The following is a 20,604-nucleotide window of genomic DNA, read 5'->3' as shown; positions in this document are numbered from 1 at the left end:
AAAATTTCTCCCTACTATTTTGAAGAAGAATGAGCGAATTTTACAGTAAAATATGAGATTTTTTGTTTTTCATTAAACCGTTTTCCGAAACCCGAACCTTTTCTATTTTTTTGGTTCATCGAGTAACTACAGGTCTAAGCTTTACAATTCTTATTGGATTTCCTGTGTCACACAATTTTATCAAGAGTTATCGTGTTCGCCGTGGCGTTCCCCGACGTGGAAATGGTTGGACGTCTACTCTTAGAACTCTAGCTCGTATGTGTGGCTCTGCGTGACTGAAAATATTTTTTTTCTACATAATGAACGCATAAATAGATCTTAATATTACACAACAGATCAATTGTTGCCTTGCCTTCAAAATCGTAGAACAAAATAATTTTTGGTTTGACCACTTTTCACCAGACGCCCCCCTTAAATAATATTCATCAATCTTGGTAGCAAAATAGTTCACATTGCCTTAGAGGCCCTTACACTGATCTGGCGGTTCTGAGGGTAAGGCGTTGGTCTCATAAGCCACTCGTCGAATGTTCGAGCAGCAGTCTGAAAGGGTTTTTAGTGGCCAGTAGGATCGTAGGATCCGATTCTTAATGGCTGCCAAGTCTGCCGGCACTGTCGGAAATAGATAATAGTCAAGAAAGGTCCAGTTCGCAATGACAGGCTATTGCCGGTGCGCGATGACAGTTACTTTTTTCACTTTTCGTTGTTAAAAAGTTTGATTAGCGATGAAAACCTTACCTACAAAGATCACATTACACACAGACTCGCAAAAAATGAAAAATTAGAAATTATAAGAAATAGTAGGGGAGAGTGGGTACGCTTGATCCCACGTTTTTTTCTCATAACTTTTCAATGAAATAAAAATTTCAATTGCAAAATTCGCCATCTTGTAGTCAATTCGAATTGTAAGAGGTATGAATAATGTGTAAATCCGAATACTATGTCATGTCAGTAATATGAATTGATTTGAAAATCATGCCAAAACGAGGTTTTTGTAAAAACGTGTGGTAACTTGATCCCGCGCCTACTAGGGCTAAAGAAACAAAGCACACTATGACCTATGGACACAAAAGTTCAGCTAACCACCTATTCTGACAAATTATTTAATAAGACTAACCTTTTAGATGCACGACAAACTTTAACCACAGTAGAAAGTCAAGACAAGTATTTGCGGTAAATCAGTGCTGTTTAACTGGCTATTTCAACCTTCAATAACTTATACCATCATTTGTTGACGGAAAAAATATTTTAGATGAATTAATAGTGCCAGGCACGTTATGAAAATGATGCTTTTCTATTTCTATGCATTTTGAAAGAGTTCGAGAGAACTAATGATAGGGATCAATAATACCCAGTGTTACAGGGATCAAAGATACATGTTGTATGAGGTGAACAAAATTTAATTTTTTTGTATGTATTGTGAAACTTTTTATTCGAAAAACGTGTTTTACTAGGCAAAAGCCCTTAAAAAGTAATCGTACTTGAAAATTTACATAAATTATTAGTTCGACGATGTCATACAGCCGTTCAAAAAATTTGTGAAAAGATCTTCGAGATGGATTTAAAAACATATTTTTGCCTTTCTCATATAGAAAGGTTATGCAATCACTCTGAAAATCGTCAACCTAATCCCGGCCCGGAGGGCCGGGTGTCATATCCCATTCGACTCAGTTCGTCGAGATCGGAAAAAGTCTGTATGTGTGTGTGTATGTATGTATGTGTGTGTGTATGTGTGTGTGTATGTGTGTGTGTGTATGTATGTGCGTATGTGTCAAATAATGTCACTCATTTCTCTCAGAGATGGCTGGACCGATTTGCCCAAACTTAATCTCAAATGAAAGGTGCAACCTTCCCATCGGCTGCTATTGAATTTTGGATCGATCGGAATTCTGGTTCCGGAATTACGGGTTTCAGAGTACGGCCACACAGAAATATCTCATATAAACTATAGGAAAAATTAAAAATAGAATTATTATTTTTGATGCTAAATGTGTTCAAGGTGCATGAAACGTCGAGATTTGATGCAAACTCGAAAAAAAAAATTTGACTACGATTCACTTTTTTGGATTTTGGCACATTTTTGCCTTTCTCATATAGAAAGGTTATGCAATCACTCTGAAAAACGTCAAGCTAATCCCGGCCCGGAGGGCCGGGTGTCATATCCCATTCGAATCAGTTCGTCGAGATCGGAAAAAGTCTGTATGTGTGTGTGTATGTATGTATGTGTGTGTGTATGTGTGTGTGTGTATGTGTGTGTGTGTATGTGTGTGTGTATGTATGTGCGTATGTGTCAAATAATGTCACTCATTTCTCTCAGAGATGGCTGGACCGATTTGCCCAAACTTAGTCTCAAATGAAAGGTGCAACCTTCCCATCGGCTGCTATTGAATTTTGGATCGATCGGAATTCTGGTTCCGGAATTACGGGTTTCAGAGTACGGCCACACAGAAATTTCTCATATAAACTATAGGAAAAATTAAAAATAGAATTATTATTTTTGATGCTAAATGTGTTCAAGGTGCATGAAACGTCGAGATTTGATGCAAACTCGAAAAAAAAATTTGACTACGATTCACTTTTTTGGATTTTGGCACATTTTTGCCTTTCTTGCCTTTCTCATATAGAAAGGTTATGCAATCACTCTGAAAAACGTCAACCTAATCCCGGCCCGGAGGGCCGGGTGTCATATCCCATTCGACTCAGTTCGTCGAGATCGGAAAAAGTCTGTATGTGTGTGTGTATGTATGTATGTGTGTGTATGTGTGTGTGTGTATGTGTGTGTGTGTATGTATGTGCGTATGTGTCAAATAATGTCACTCATTTTTCTCAGAGATGGCTGGACCGATTTGCCCAAACTTAGTCTCAAATGAAAGGTGCAACCTTCCCATCGGCTGCTATTGAATTTTGGATCGATCGGAATTCTGGTTCCGGAATTACGGGTTTCAGAGTACGGCCACACAGAAATTTCTCATATAAACTATAGGAAAAATTAAAAATAGAATTTTTATTTTTGATGCTAAATGTGTTCAAGGTGCATGAAACGTCGAGATTTGATGCAAACTCGAAAAAAAAATTTGACTACGATTCACTTTTTTGGATTTTGGCACATTTTTGCCTTTCTCATATAGAAAGGTTATGCAATCACTCTGAAAAACGTCAACCTAATCCCGGCCCGGAGGGCCGGGTGTCATATCCCATTCGACTCAGTTCGTCGAGATCGGAAAAAGTCTGTATGTGTGTGTGTATGTATGTATGTGTGTGTGTATGTGTGTGTGTATGTATGTGCGTATGTGTCAAATAATGTCACTCATTTTTCTCAGAGATGGCTGGACCGATTTGCCCAAACTTAGTCTCAAATGAAAGGTGCAACCTTCCCATCGGCTGCTATTGAATTTTGGATCGATCGGAATTCTGGTTCCGGAATTACGGGTTTCAGAGTACGGCCACACAGAAATTTCTCATATAAACTATAGGAAAAATTAAAAATAGAATTTTCATTTTTGATGCTAAATGTGTTCAAGGTGCATGAAACGTCGAGATTTGATGCAAACTCGAAAAAAAATTTGACTACGATTCACTTTTTTGGATTTTGGCACATTTTTGCCTTTCTCATATAGAAAGGTTATGCAATCACTCTGAAAAACGTCAACCTAATCCCGGCCAATTTTTTTTTCGACTCGTTTAGGGTTTCTGGATTTTAACAGAGGCGTAGTTGATGGTTTACGGAGAGGGGTTACACCCCCCCCCCTCTACTGTTCGCGCCCCTCCTTTAAAAATCTCCTTAAATCACCCCTCAGACCACCACCCCATCCAGCCCTCATACCCCTCCCTTTCAACCCCGTCATCTTTAAACCACCACTGTATCACAAAGCATAATAATTTAAGCTGGGGAGTCGTTCGTTCATGGGACTTTCGCCCTCTTCACATACCCAGCCCCGCATGACAAAATGAGTTAGCAAGCAGATAACATTGATCTAATGCTGATTAGGCTAATGGAGTATGATATTTTTTTGTTTCAAGTGTTTCACCGTCGACACGTAGCTCATCAAGTTCGTGGCTGGCATGCCATTGTGTATAAGTGCAAAGTGTACTAAGAATGTAATGGACATTTCCACAATTATGTTGAACATAAAAAGCCTCCGTGCCATAGTTTAGAGAAATGAGAAAGGCACAATTGCACCGCTAGGTGGATTAAAACAGGTTTTTTAAATATTATACAACTTTTCTAAACCAAATGTAATATATCAGATTTGTTTTTTAAATATCATGAATGACCAAATACTTCATATTCTTTTTATATTGTGTTAACTTTATGCGTATAAATTAGGAGATATGGGCAGGGAATCAAATATCCCCAAGGATCAAGTGTCCTCACTCTCCTCTACTTTAGGGGTTTCTGACAAAAAATCCTTTGAAACATCAATAAAAACAATTAGCTCCTTTTATAGTTTATGAGTTAGTCTGTAAGGTTCGTTTATGGGTCATTCCACGTGCGTGTAATCGACTTTCACGGATTTGAACCAAATTTGGAGGAATTGTTCATCTAGGGTCAATGTATAAAAACCCAAATTTTTGTGTCAATTGACAATCTGTCAAAACCCTTGATTTTCTCTTGATCATATCTCCGGTTCTATTTACTCTAGAATCAAACCGCAAGATGGATTTTTAAGAAAATTGTTCAAGGAGTCTGCCAACTGTGTGATTTTTTCAGTTAAATATTTAAAGTTAATTTTTCTCACAATACATATTTTTATTTAAAAAAATTCTAATTCCATCGTGTTCCTCAGACATTTTTACATAAAAGACACTTATAATCTCAATATAATTTGAGCGCATCCTGAGATACTCTGTTTTGAAGCAAAAAAGGCGCAATTTCCCATATAAAATCACAAGCGCACAACAATAAAAAACCAACTTGAGTATTCTAAGTCCACATATAATTTATCGTGAAGTAGACGAGAAATGATGAAATACTACGATTTTTGTTTGCTTCTAGCAGATCAGGGTCGATTTTTATGACCTTTTGAAGATCTTCTCAATTTTGGCCAAAACAAAGAATTTTTATATGAGAAAATGCGACTTCTTGCCTTCACGACGGTGTATCTCAGGATGCGCTTAAATTTTATTGAAATGATAAGTGTTTTTTGTGTAAAAATGTCTAAGGAACATGATGGGATTAGAATTTTCAAAATTAATATATATGTATTGAGAGAAAAACTAACTTTTAATATTTAACTGAAAAAATCGCACAGTTGGCAGCACTGCTGCCAAAAGTTAATCTTTTTCTAGACTCCTTGAACAATATTCTTGAAAAGCATTCTTGCGGTTTGATTCAAGAAAATAAACAGAACCGGAGATATAATCAAAAGAAAATCAAAAGTTTTGGCAATTTGTCAAAACGGGGGGTGCTCCCATCACCCGAGATGTGGCTCTATTGACACAAAAATTTGGTTTTTATATATTGGCTCTAGATGAACTATTCCTCAAAATTTGGTTCAAATCCGTGAAGCTCGATTTCAAGTTTGCATCTTTTTTTGATCACTTCGCGTGGAATGACCCATATTTTAATCAGTTTCTTTGGAATACTGATAAAAATTTCTTTCAGTATATTGGCTTTTTTGGTATGGGATGATGAAGGTGGTGAGAGGGGAGGGGGGTCTGGGGAATTGCGATGGTGTGGGGACGGTGCACAGTGGCGGCTCTTCAAACAAAAGTCGGACAAAACCTCAAATGGTACCTAATTTGGCTGAAAATCACAATTTAAGCTAATTTTGAGGTGCTGAGCTCATTTTTGATGTCAAAAGTCGTAAAATATTAAATATATTTTTCCATACAGTGTCATTGAACCTTTCTTATAACTATGATCTCGTTTTCATGATAGATTTTCCGTTACTGTTCACCAATGTCAACAATATCCTAAAAAATGAAGAACACTACTTAAAAACCATTGTTGAACGTATTGGTTTACTGTAGATTGTCTAACTATTTTACGCAAAACACCATGCGTCTCCATATCAGCAACAAATCTTCAAAATCTGCTTAAATTTTTTGCGCACCTAGGCGCAGAACGAGACCATGATATTCGAAAAGTAGAGGTAATTTCACATAGAATGTATACTATGTGACCGTTCCGAACTGATTCCGAAATTTGTACAGAATACATTAGTGAACAAAGTATTTTTGATCTGACCACCTTAAACATATTTAAACTAAAAAGTCATAGTTCCAAGCAAATTTACCAAATGAATTTTACTTATTAACCAAGTTCTTCCGTTCCTCTACACAATGAAACTAGTTGTGCTAAAATCGGACCAAAATCAAAAGAGCAACATGCATTTGAAGTGAACAGAGCAATGGTGGTTTCGGACATGAAAATCATTAAAAAAATCCGGACTTTGGCACGTTTAAACTCGTGTTAAAAATCGTGTTCTTATCCAATGATCACAAAATTTTGAATATACATCATTCAATACATGAGAAATTTAGGAAAAATATAAAATATCAATATTTTAAAAATAAATTTTTGAGGTTTTGGCCAGCCTCCGGCCACTGTGCGGTGTACCGTTTCTTTTGATAGTCAATGGAAAGCGACAGTTGCTTGAGAGCGGAGTGGTTGGCCTCATCGTTCCGGTCATTCTTTCACTGTGTATTTTTCATTGGACCTTGAAAAAAAAAGAAAAGGGTGACTTACGTCAAAAACAAGGAATATATGTTAATTCCATCAACGGTTGGAATATGCTTCTCCATAGCTTTATTCACCACCAATACCTGGCGATGTCTGAACTAGCTAATGGGAAGCAATAAGTGATAATTTTTTATTCAATTTGTTTATTTAATAAGGCTCGGTACCATTACATCTTAAAGATGCAAATTTTTGAATTTTTCATTTTTAAAAATTAGAAACAGTACGATTTTTTTAAAAACTTCATTTATAAAGTAAGGAGCTATTTTTAGACTATCTTTACGGTATTGACTATCTTAACTAGAAATAACTGTGTTTAACTAAATGTACTGTACATACACTTTGAATTTAATTTTTAGGGGAATGAGAATGTAATTGAATTTTAAATTTTAGTTTCACACCCAGCTTCAGCCCAATATAGTAGAGTAAAGCATTTGCAATACTAACAAGTCAGCATATTTTTGATCATTTCATATAATTCGCTGTACATTTATGTAACTATAACTGATGCGTTTTGTAGAAGCCGTAAGTATTTTTAGCAAATAATCTCCATATATTTAATTTCTACTATTTTCCTGAAAATGTTCGATAAAAGTATTTTGTAGCTTAATTTTGTTTGATTTTGGGACGTAACAGACTTCCCAAATGAATATCGTACGCAATGTTCGGTCTGGTTCTGTGCTCATATTAAACGCACACTTCGTGTAGGAACTCAAACACGATATTTTGTACCAAAACACGTACACATGTTCGCCTGCACAACTGAACCCCCTGTACTGTGCATGACGTACTTGCTGAAGTATTACTCCAGAATTAAATATTTCGTAATCTTTTCGGGCTATCCATGTCACTATTTAATTTTCTTCTATGGTGAAAAGCGTGGACCTTTTCATGTTCTCTCAGGCCAGTTTTTCCTGATACTCCGCCATACTTCCTAGAAGAGCGCAGGCCCGTGCGCAAAAAATTTCAAGGGGGGGTGGTTTGATTTTTTAACGTTTATTTTAAAAGAAACGTACAGAAACTCTCAAATTTTGAAGATTTTTTCAGAGGCTTTAACCTAGTCTTGTGAATAGAACGACTCAGCTCAACAAATTGGGTAAATGTTTGTTATCAAGAAGGAGTCATCAAAAGACGCCACTGCGTAGTGGTCGGAAACCCCAAAAATTTGATTCACTAGAGGCCAAACCATCAAATATATTCACAGGGTGTCTTTGGACGAATTATTCCTAAGAATATTTCCCACAACCTGATAAAAATTAAAATTAGGCATGGCTTACTAGGATCAAACTAAAAAATTAACTTTTTATACTGACGAGGTGGAAAGTTGGTGTCTTCGACAAAATTTTAGAAATGCTCGTAATGAAGAAAAACTAAACTTGAACTTGTAGAACTTAAAGCTATCGACGTTTAAGGCGTTTCCTATTGCAACACCCTTAAATTTAGTTTTGCCTTTCTCATATAGAAAGGTTATGCAATCGCTCTAAAAATCGTCAATAATCCCGGCCCGGAGGGCCGAATGTCATATGCCATTCGACTCAGTTCGTCGACATCGGAAAATGTCTGTGTATATGTGGAAAAAAATATCACCTCTGTTTCTCAGAGATGGCTGGACCGATTTGCACAAACTTAGTCTCAAATGAAAGGTACAACCTTCCCACCTGCTGCTATTGAATTTTTTGTTGATTGGATTTGACGGTTCCGGAGTTACGGTTTTAAGAGTGCGACCACACAGCAAATTCCCATGTAAACTGAAATGAAAAATTCTCAAAGGGGGGAGTAAGGGAAGATTTAAAAATCGAATTTGCATTTTTGATGCCAGATGACTTTAAAATGCGTGAAACGTTGAGGTTTGATGAAATCTCGAAAAAAAAATTTGACAAAAATTGACTTTGGCATATTTTTGTCTTTCTCATATAGAAAGGTTATGCAATCGCTCTAAAAATCGTCAACCTAATTCCGGCAAAAAAAATTGACCTACAAAGGCTTAGATAGGAGTATGCAATGAGGGGTTGCTTCTTTAAAATTAAAACTAGTTTAAAATTTCTTAACAAGTTGAAAATTTTTGGCAGGTTCCGGACCCCCCGAATCTTCCTCCTTGATCCGCCGCTGGTTTCAAGCGATGTTTCAGTGTCGACACATAGTATCTCAAGATCTTGGCTGTCGATCCATTGTATGTATGTGGAAATCGTACTGAATATGTAATATACATATCCATCATTGTATTGAACATAACCAGCCATGGAATCGTAGTTTGGACAAATGAGAAAGGCACAATTGCACCACTAGGTGGATTAAAACAGGTTTTTTAATATAACTTTTTCCACTGTAACTTTTCGTGTAAACCATGTTCCAAATAAATGTGGATGCATTAAAAAATAGATACAGAACACTAGATTAGGATTGTCGCTTGTGTTCCCATTGTTCTCGCCTCGGAACATGTTTGTTTTGCTTTCGGTATATATCTGTCAAAGTACTGGAAGTCACTATAGTAAAAGTCTTTGGTCCGCACTTTTGGTACACGCAGAAAAATATGGCCTACTTGTAACCACAAACCGTTTAGTCGAACTTCAACTTAGTAAAATGTAAAGTTTGCCTTCTTTTCATTACATTCTCGTTTATTCAGCTGTGATTTTTATGCATTCAAGACCGAGAACGTCCAATGCATAAAAACACAGCAGAACGAGAGGCAAATGAATCAAATTTCTATGTGGCATACTATTACAATTTCATTAGTTTTCACATGATATCTTTGCGTGACAGATAATTTTTATGTGCTACAAATTGCAAAAAAATATGTATGAAATCAATGTAATCAATATAAGGAATTTTGTGTATCTACTCATTGAAACCACATAATATTGTTGAAAACTGTAAGTAAAAATACTCATTCGTTTCAAAGTTATTGAAGGTTTGAACATTTTTGACCATTAATTACAAAATTTCATGAAAAAAAACCGAAAAATGTTTTTTTTCGTTGATTTTTATATGGAAAAAGTAAAAAAAAACATTACAAAGTGAGCTTACCCTATTCATAGGGTTCTATAGTGCCACGAATCAAGCCTTTTTACCTTTATTATGCGTAGTCTGGACATTGAAAATAGTTCCTGCTCGACCATTTTGGTCTTCACCTTTCTCTCTTATACGCAGTTTAACTTGGTGCAAAAAAAATTTAAAATTCTTCAATAATTCTAAAACGAATGAGTATTTTTAGAAGAGGTGTGCGTCGCGAATTTCAGGAAAAAAATTACATGCAGTCTTCAACAAAAATGTAATTTTTATATGCAGTCTTCAGTCTTCAACAATATTATGTGGTTTTAATACCTCAACATTTGTCTGGAACATCGTTTGCACGAAAAGTCACAGTGAAATTATTATGAGCGTTTCTAAAGCTGTGTCGAAGACACAAACTTTCTACCTCGTCAGTATAAAATATACCTATATTTTATAGTATACCTCAATTTTATTTCTATCAGATTGTGGGAAATATTCATACGAACAATTTCTCCAAAGACACCCTGTGAATATATTCGATGGTTTTGCCTCTAGTCAATTAAGTTCACGTTTTTGGCATTTCTGACCACTGTGCGCCGCCTGCTGGTTCGTGGTGGTTTCGGATTGGTTTGTAGTAGTTGTTTTGTTTGTTTATTTATTACGGCTTTAACCTCGAGGGTCATTCGCCTTTTTGAAAATAATGTACATTTCAAAAATTACAAATTCAAAATTTCATTCAAAATAGATATCAAAATATATATAAACCATCGAACATTATTTTTGTCGACTATCCTGGGTGCACTGCTTTCCGTTTCTTGTGTTGACTTTCTTTCTCGGTGGTGAGCGATGGTCGGGTGTACCTTCTGCTGCTTGCTGATCAGTCTGTCTGCCTTCCCCCTCGCTTGTGTTTGTGTCCATATCGTCATCACTAGAATGGTTGTCGCTGTTAGATTTTTGGTGCTTTTTGTGTTTTCGAGTGACTTTGATATAGCCGTCTTCTTTCTTGTTTATTTCATCCCTGCGTACGGTGAGTATTGGCTTTGGGATGCCGTGGAATATTGTTGGTCCGGCATTCATTTGTTGGCCGGCTGTTTGTTGTGTATCAGCAAATGTTGAAGGCTGTTTGGTAGTGGTGGTTGAAGATGAGTTTTCTTTAGTTGTTTTGGCGCATGGCTTACCGTAGTGTGCAGTCTGATTACAGAACTGACACGTGGGCACCTGCCCAGGGTATGTGCATAGGGTTCTTTGTATGTAGTTAACACCTTGAGATGATCTGCCCTCGAAAGTCAAGTAAGATGGTATAGGTTGGTACAGCCGCATTCGCACAACCCGAACACCGTTGAGAATGCCAGGGAAAAAGTTTCTCCAAGTGTCGTTAGAGACGGATTCCACTTCTCCATACTTCGACATGAATCTTTTAATATAATCCGTGCTAGTACGAGGTGCCAGATCATGGAGGCGAATTTCCGTTAGATCAAGGTCCATATACACGGGGATCTTGGTTTTGACGTTTTCATATTCGACGTCATGTTGCATGTTGTTCTTTGCTACGAACCTTTCTGCCTCGGCTAAGGAGTTGAACGTTATTAGTACTACATTCCTGGTGTGGTGAAGCTGGACGTGTGATATCTCTGTAAGATCAAGTTCCATTTTCACCTTGACCAATTGTTCCACCTCGCGCACTGAAGGTCTAAGACGGGTTTGCGAAAAATCAATCGCGATTGTGTTCTCCCGTAATGGGCGAAATTTATTTTGTTGTTCACTCATTTCACTCGCAGTTAGCTGCAACGGAACTTTCCTGTGTCTATATGCTACACGTACACGTTAGAGCGGCGCGGCGCGGGTAGTATTTTTTGTTTGTGTGCTGTTCGCAAGCAGGTCGCTTTTTGGCTTCTGATCTGTACGAGATGAGGAAGCAGACTGTTTGTAGTAGTTGTTAAGCCAACCGACTAAACATAAACCTCTTGCATCTTGCAATTCTCATCCATCTCGGGAAACTTTTTTTTGACAGAACATGGTTCTGGTCGCTCGAATGCATTTTTGCATGACAGCCTTCATATATTTTACCTACTATTATTAGTTCTTTGTCTATTTTTTCCGCAAATGTTTATATTGATTGGTGTAGTAACCACAAATTTTGTTGATCCAATACTAAGAAGATTTTCAATATGATAATATAATAATCCTCAGAATGTTGATAACTCTTTTTAATTATATTAGTTGCCTTTACAAATTTCTGGTTATATTAATGTGTCAGAGGTTCATAATGCGCAGATACCCCGTTCCATTTGTTCTCATAACGGACTTTTAGAATTTAAATGTAAATTTAAAATTATTTCAGTTTTTTGGGTCTACGTCACAAATCATTCTGTTTATTTTAGGTCTCAAAGAGGAAAACAATATTTTTTCATATATAATATATTTACAAGAAAGCGAAGTATTCTTTTCGTAATAGTAAAACAATTACTTACAAGCTCTCTGTCTTGCTGCACTGGTCTAAAATTGGGTATAAATATCAATTTTTAATTAAATTATGGTGGAAAATTACATTCTATTTTTTGTCTAAGTGTTAAAGCTATACTGTAACCAACAGCATACGTGAAAAATAGTTGTTAATGAGTGATAATTGACGAAAAAGCGTCAGGGTGTCCATTATATGCAAAGGGTCCATTAAAGGAATACAAACCCTAGTAATAATGATGCAAATCAAAACCCTTTGTTCAATCACTAGCTATTGTGAGTCCAACGGTATCCGAAATATGTTGCTCACTACGAGGTCACTTTTGGAAAAAGTCGATATCGAAATAATCGCGTTGAGGTAGCGTGTTATCAAGGGCTGCAATTTCAGTACTAGTTAACAGATCGCATTTAAAATTTGAATATACGCTATTATGGATATGTACTATAAATATACGCCATATTTTTCAATTTTTTGGACCACCACAACATATATAGCCCCTTAAAGGAAATCCAGCTTTTCCATTAATAATGCATTGAATGCAGAACTTAAATATTTTATTCCGAAAGCATTAGTAATAGTGGAGTGTCTGCATATTTTAAACCTTTGATTTGATTTAACTTTCAAATTTCTCGCAATGATGTTGTCCCATGATAATTTGATCGATATAATATCCGAAGAGGGAGTTCTAAAAGTTAGAAAAAATGTCTCATCACATTGTTAGGTGGATTAAACCCGTTTTCCCAAAAAGTCGATGATTTGAGCTCTAAAAATTTGTATTTAAAAATGTCTATCTATTAAATTAATATATATACAAAATTTGAGAAAAATAAATAACAAACAATTGAAAAAAATTGAAGAAATCGGTTGAATAGTTTTTCAGCAAACGTGATCACCGAAAAGACATTTTCGGAAAAACTATATTTCGAGATAATCGATCATAAAGTTTTAAGTTGCAACTAGTTGTGGTAGAAAATACTCTGAAGGCACAAGTTTTATTTTTACAAGGAGTTGTACAAGTAGTTGTAGGTGTTTTCGACAAATAAAAAATGTCATTTTTTTAAAGAGAAAAACATATAGCATTGGAGCTAAAATATTAGGGACTGGATTTTACTGGGATACATAAACTTAGAACAAGTGCTTCGCCTTCACTGATATTATGTTTTACAAGAATCCGCAGTCAATTTTCAGCGTACAAGGTAGATCCAGGGCTAGTATAATGATGCTACTGACAGTATTGTAATTTATGATTAAGCAGAACGAAATTGGGTTTAGCAAACAGCCATATTATAAATTTTTCATTTCAAAGAATAAATTTACGTAAACAAATTTCTAACTGTACAATTGAATCGTAATAATGTTTCCAACAAACGTATCAAAAAGTTCCTCGGCGTTGTACATACATCAACAGTTCGTTATATTCATGACGACCGTTCACTGCGCAAGCTCTGCCGCATGGCATTCGTATATGCCTGGTGGGTATAGAGGCAAGTAGTAGTGAAGTGAAATAGATGGGAAAATGAACCTAAAAAGCCTGTATTGCTTAAACATTTTGTAGCAACCTCTCAAAATACGTGTGTGGGTAAACGTCGATTGACAGTGAGAAAAGAAGTGCTTATTTTCGGATCTAACACCATCGGTCGCAAAATATAATCGCAAAAGTGTAGTGGGAAAATCGTGGTACTAGGATTTCCGTGCACTTTTCACGGGTGGACAACAAGCCGTCAAATACGCGTTCAGTGCCATAAGTAGAAGTGTTCTGATACGGATATACAAGTAGAAGCAAAATGGTAAGATGTCTGCTACTTTTTGGGGATTGAAAAAAAAAACTCCGTTTGCTGGTGGCAATGAAGGACTTTTTCTTCACCATTGTACATTTGGGTTGACAATTCTTTAGCAAGCACGTACTGGGTCAATGGATTCTATTGTCCTACATATGTTCGAAAGTGCGAAACGCGACATTGATCAACTTTTTCTGTTAAATTTCAGGGAAATGAAACATCTTTACCAATGGAGCTATGCTCGAACTGTAAGTATTAGGACTTGCCTTGTCCGAAATTGGAACACTGTTTGTCATATCGATGCCCGAGCTTACCATAGGAGAAACAGCATATAATTTGTGATTCTCATCAGCATCAACTATCGTGTATGTTTGAAAGCGTTTTCTATTTACGAGCCATTTGATGATAGGAGTATAAAGTATATATTGATAGTTTAACAATTCTTTGAAATATGTTGACGATTGAATTAGTTTATTATGTTATGTGAGATTTTTTACTAAGCTAGGAATACTTAGTTAGGTTAGCTGAGTTAACACTACAGCTATTCAACCATTTCTGCACAATTCTTATTGTCCGAGCATCAAAAACTTATTTTAGAAAGATGATCCTAATTGCAAAAATCCTACTGCATTCCATTGTATGGGAATGATGGGTGCTTTTTCTGCGCATCTTTTGTTCGGCGCGATCTTTTACAAAACACCGATATTAGTGTTGTATTTTTTGCATTTGTTTTTATGTGCTTTTATTAAACATGTACTTCGATTTTCAGTTTTCATGGAAATTTGTTTTATGTGCTTTTTGGACCAAAATACAATTTGAATGACGGCAATTTCTTAAATTGACCGCTTCAGCGCTTCAGAGGTTAGGATATTTGAATGTAGCATTGTTTTGTAGTAGAATACAGCTGTCGCTGACAGCTACAAATCGGCCAAAAAGGAAATAAATTAAGTGTGAAAAGTCTGCACTAGGAAATTGTAAATATCACTTCGGCAAGAGGGATTTTTTTAAATTAGTTTCAAGCATCAAAACAAATTAATTTTTCTATTAGCTGAATTTTTGTCATTTTCTTGATTTAATGAAATGTGAATGAAATTGGCTCAAATGGCACGTTTCCCATGTTTAGTCGTGGGTTTGTGTCAGTGAATTGACTTTTGGTAGGGGATGACCTTAAATAATTATTTATTTATTTGTTAGGGGAGACCGGGATTAGTTGGCGGTGTCTTTAGTTTTCCATTTTGACCGCTTTGATTTAGGTAGATCTTGCAAAATAGACTACGTTGCATGAAAGGGCAGACTGTTGGTAACGTCACCGAATTTTATTAAAATGTTTGATGTCTTGTTTCCATTTTTATATGACGCGGAAAAGCCGCCAACTTATCCCAGCCCCTGGCGGTATGTATGGGGTAAGCTGACGGAATGCCAGAAAATAAGCAATGGAAATTCAATTATTTCTTTATTTGTGCTGATTGACTTTTCAATAGAACTGTTCATTAGTCGTGTACTCCATATTCAATAACAAGTTTTAGAAATTCTTCGTTCGAAAAGCCGAAGTAAATGTCCTCTGCATTGACGTGATACACAAGAAAAAGAAGCTTTTACTTTGGGGTGAATTTCAGAAATGAAAATATTTTTTGACTTTTTTGCACTGTAAATAGTAACGCCAACTTATCCCAACCGCATATTTTATAAAAAAGGATTAAAAAAATACTTTTGTTCGTGGATATGTGTAATATCTATATGAATAGTGAAATCTCTTTTCATGCACTATCGAAAAATATCATTCAGGGAATAGATTGAAAATCGCCTTAAACAACACAATATGTTTAAAACTAGGAAAATTTACAAACTATACTCGAAACACACAATATCTCCCACAACTTGTACAAAAAAATGTTTAGCGGCAAAAACACATTGGTTAATGTGTTTCATATTACATGAGGTACACAACGAGAGGCAGCGCTATATGTCTATTATAAATGCAGAAAAGGGGACTTCTCCAACTAACCCCGGGCTCCTCTAAATAATTTATCAACTACCTGAGCTAGCTAGCCTTGGCTGGGGTCCACAAGGAGGTTGGTAACAGTCTATTATCTTTCTCCGGACAAAATCTGCCTATAGGCCATGTGGCATCCGACGGGTTGAAGGTTGAACAATTGATCCACTGGGTTCCTACTCCCATGTCGTAAGAGGGGACTTAAAACAGGAGTCCTCAAGTCAAGGTGTCAATATGCCGGTCGCGCACCGAGTGTCGTGGGTCCCTTGCTGTGTTAAGCGAATCTCTGACACAGGGGACGTTTGTTCCTTTGCAAGTCGTGGGATTCAAATGATGGTCCCTCATACCGATTTCGAGGTTCGCTATAGGCGATTATAAGCCAACATGTTTGGTATTTTCTAGTTGCTGTACAACAAGTGCTGACGATGAAATGTGTAGTGCTGTGATCGAGTATGGTTAAAGTAGCACAAATTAAAATATAAACGTATTCCGCCTTGTTCAGGAAGGAAAAGCTTCTATAGCTGTGGTTCAAGAACTGTATTTCCACACACCAAAAAATTCTGAATTTTATCGTTGGCGTAATTGTAAACATAACACAATTTAACAAGCCGTAATTCAATAAATGACGAAAAATAACCGTGTTCCGTTTAATTTTACATGAAATAGACACTTTACATGTTCAATGACATATAATTACACTTACTACCATTCAGAAAAAACGCCATATGTGAAGTAAAATTACGTGCTTTACGAAATTCAACGACATGTAAAATTGGAATCAAATATAAAACTAAATTATTTTCGATGCTCATATATGTCAAGGTCAGGAGACGTAAATTTACATGATTTTTTCTAGGTGTGCATAAAGGAAACCTCTATGTTGTAAAACTACTTAACCCCGTCTTCGTAACTTTCATGGCTTGACAAATCCACGTGAAATGCCTCGTGCTTGTATACTTGTGAGTAGTGCTATTGACATATGTCTTATATCCGACCTCACAGCTCGCGATATTTGTTCTGTCACAGTAGATATGACTGATGGTAACATAAAAAAGAAATACGTCTATTGTTCGACTTCCATATCTTTCTGATGATTTTTTTTTATTCAATTCGTTTATTTGATAAGGCAGGTTTGCGTTAGTTTAAAGGTGCCAATTTTGTTTTGTTTTACATTTTAAATTACTTGAAACTAGGGGATCACATATTGATTTTTGAAATTAAACTAAGGCTGATTTATAGCTATACATAGACACAAGGGGGTAATATAATTTTCGTAAGATTGGGGGGGTCATTCTGATGATTTCAAAAGCTTTGTATCACAATGAGGCAGAAATGGGTTTAATCGGCGATGATGCATGCCCATCACATAATTTGGGACAGCTCAGATATCAATTTGAGAGGCACCGAATTGATAGAATACGTAAGTAGTACAAATCTGCACATACATAATGTAGGAAATCACCCAACATTTGTACGAGCTGGCAGAGATGAGATGTTATATGTAACTCTTTGCTCTGACGGTATTACGCATGAGTTGGCAAACAGGCTCGTACCAAATGAGCTCTAACCATCTAATCATAAGTGCATCGTCTTTGATCGCTTAAACGTCTCGCTTGATATCTACGAATGAACTGGGCTTGGCGACTAAGTTTCAGTGGTATTTGTCGACGGTTGAATCTCCAAGTGACTTGGATGAGGTCGTGGATAAAACAAACCTACTCATAGTAGCAGCATGCCACGAGGCTTGCCTGCTTCGTGTTATGCGTGCTAGATACGAGACTACATACTAGATATGAGACTAGCAGATGAAATAAATTACTTGCGAAATCGAAAAACTTTCATGTCAGTTCGATTAGAACTGCTAATGATGAATACTCGTCTGACGAAGTCGTAGTACTCAACTGTCTTTTTGATACACACATTCCAGGCTGTACAGAGCCATCACTGATGACTGCTACTGGGTTCTATTCAGGGCATTCGCTCGTAGAATTGTGAAAACCGAATCGATCAAATGGGCGATTGAAAGTTTTGCTCCGTATACGTCTCCGGGAAAAGATGGAATCGTTTCAGTTCTACTACAAAGAGGATATGAACATTGTGATAAAAGTTCTGATTTGTAGTTTTGCGACAGGATATATTCCATTTGCGTGGCAGGAAATAACTCCAAAATTAATTCCCAAAGGTGTTCGCGTCACTTATGAATAAAGCAAAGAGCTTTAGATGGAACAGTCTGATTTCCATCCTTCTCAAATCAGTGGAACGTTTAATCGACCACTACAATCGGGATGTTAGCGTGGGCGAGCATCCGCTGCATGAAATGCAACATGCATATCAGCGGGGGAAGTTTACTACCACCATGTGTGTTATCCTTCTAAATCCCACTGGCCGGCAGTGGTATTATGTGAAAGTTTTTTGCACATGGTCCAATCACCCCATGCAAATAACTTAATCTCGAGATGTAGTAGGTGTTAGCTCTACCGATTTTCCAATGACCCATTTCAGAATGACATAGACCTAGCGGTACATTCTGAGGTCATTTTCCCGTCTGCAAGCTTCGCTTATCTATAATACATGTTCTATAATTATACGAGTATTTTCATCAAACTTTCGATTCATTGGCACGAAAGCGTGTGCAAGGAATTGACGCGTATTAAGTGTATCATATTATTTTATTTACTTCAGTTTAATGCATATATCTCCGCTTTTTACCTTATACATACTTTTATTTATTGGCAATGAATGCGTTTCTCATAAGCTCTTGTTAAAAATCCTGAGAGAAGCCCATTTCAATTAGTATTGTTCGTTTATACACAAAACCAGTATAGAAATATGAATTAATTAAAAAGTAAATCCTTTGCTGAAAAAATAAAAACCTCAAAAGTGCTCCTCCTCAAAACACCTCTTTTAGATATGCATTTGCAGCCTATTTTTAAGAAGGACAATTCGTTTGGCAATAAGTCCTGCACTGCAATACTTCTCTATGTGAAACTAAACTCTACTATATGTGTACTAAACATTGGAAATCGTCTGTTAACTTTAGGTTTTCTCCCTATCTGTTATCTGCTTATCTGTTGTCATTTACCATTACCTCTAGCCATTACTTTGTGGCAGTGACTCTGTTATAATTTTCTATTGCCAGCAGCATGTACCGAGAACAGAGTTTGATAGCTGCCCTCAGTGGTGCAAATTTTCATTTTCAAATGCCAACTTCTAGTTCAATTCAATCCCAAATGTGATTCAAAATCAAAGCCTCCCTTAATCATTCACTTTCAAGTTGGCGGGATTTTCATGACCAAACCGTACGTCTTCATTTCAAATTGATGCTTTTTCATTCACTAACCAAAGTTGTCATGTGCTCTGTAGATGTCAGTTTAGGTCAAATGTTGGAATGTTATGCGTTTTCAAGCTTAAATTAACAGCAAGAAGTATGTTCAGAGAAGTTTTGCTTGAAAAACCTAGTCGATACCCCAGTAGAGTGATATTCACAGGGTCGATGAAATTGAAAATGATTGGAAAATGATTGAGCAGCTCGGCTGTTTGAATGAATGATGCCAACTAAAGACTGCAAATTGAACATAGTAGGGCATGATTTGAGATTTGTCTTTCCTTCAAGATCAAAACTACCCGTTCAAAAATTTGCAGCTCTGGCTGCCCTACAACACGTGTCACTCTACTGTCCGGTCATAAACCGACTTCAAGCACACCTACAGTAGATCCCACGGAAAACCTGTGTTCACCGTCCATTCCACGGTTCTTTTCATCGTGGGCTCTGCGGTTTCTATAAGTTTTTAGCCAATTGGGAGAGCCCTGCTTTTGGGATTGAATCTAGTATAGTAAGCTCGATCGCAATTTTTGAATATTGGAAATCGTCGCATAAAAAAAAACGACGAATGCCAACCCAATGCCAATCTGTCGTACTAGAACAAGACAAAATAGGTTGATCTCATCAAATTTCCGCCAATATTTCCACTACCGTTTGTCTATCCCTCCACTGGTACCGTTGCCGCTGTTTCGCAGACCGGAACTGCAACTAATTTCGCACTTCATTTGTCGACTGTAGACTATTGTCCTGTTTCTCTGTCGAGCCGAAATACATTGAGAGCAGTGTTGGGAAAAAATCAAAATATCAATGTTCACAAAAGAATCTTTTCATCGCCGATTTTCTAATAAAAAGTTCACTGATATAAAATATCGCTAGGGAAAAAATCGTCAGTGAATTTCAAGAGTGCCGATATTTGGGAACATTATTCGGCTCAAGCAAATATCGGACGAAGACAAGATCGCTTGCGAACTTTTGTATCGGCAAAAATATAGAAAAAAGTTCGCCTTATGAAAATATAGAAAAAAGTTCGCCATCCTGCACAATCTTCGAACAATTTATTCCCGAGGGATTTCCAAAGTTTCCAAAAACCTGTAGATTAACATGATACAAAAAACCTCGTCCTACAATATTGCGGCGACAGCTCAATGGGATAAAGTGTCAGTCTACTTTTAGTCTCGACGAAGCTTTCTTCAGAAGCCGACGTGTAAAAAAATAAAAGTTTTACCAATCGACAGAATTTTAAAATGAGAAAGAGAAAAGATTTCTTTCTCCACCTAATATTTTATACATCGCTAGATCTAAAATATCCACAAACTGTATGGTGCTTGAATGGTATGTTGTCAAAATATATATATGGAAAAAGCAAATTCTGGTAATGGT

General features: G+C 36.6%; 1 protein-coding gene across 1 annotated transcript in view; it reads left to right on the top strand.

Annotated features, from left to right (window-relative positions):
* Positions 1–13,618: 13,618 nt before the first annotated feature.
* Positions 13,619–20,604, top strand: part of LOC131677778 (calcineurin subunit B type 2) — a 17,766-nt gene continuing 10,780 nt past the window's right edge. The window contains exons 1-2 of the mRNA XM_058957814.1: positions 13,619–13,918; positions 14,118–14,157. Of these exons, the coding sequence (XP_058813797.1) occupies positions 13,916–13,918; positions 14,118–14,157 (43 nt within the window). The 5' untranslated portion in view covers positions 13,619–13,915. The remainder of the gene's footprint in view (positions 13,919–14,117; positions 14,158–20,604) is intronic.

The sequence above is a fragment of the Topomyia yanbarensis genome, chromosome 1, assembly GCF_030247195.1.
Source record: "Topomyia yanbarensis strain Yona2022 chromosome 1, ASM3024719v1, whole genome shotgun sequence".
Taxonomy (NCBI): domain Eukaryota; kingdom Metazoa; phylum Arthropoda; class Insecta; order Diptera; family Culicidae; genus Topomyia; species Topomyia yanbarensis.
This window is presented reverse-complemented; position numbering and strand designations above follow the sequence as displayed.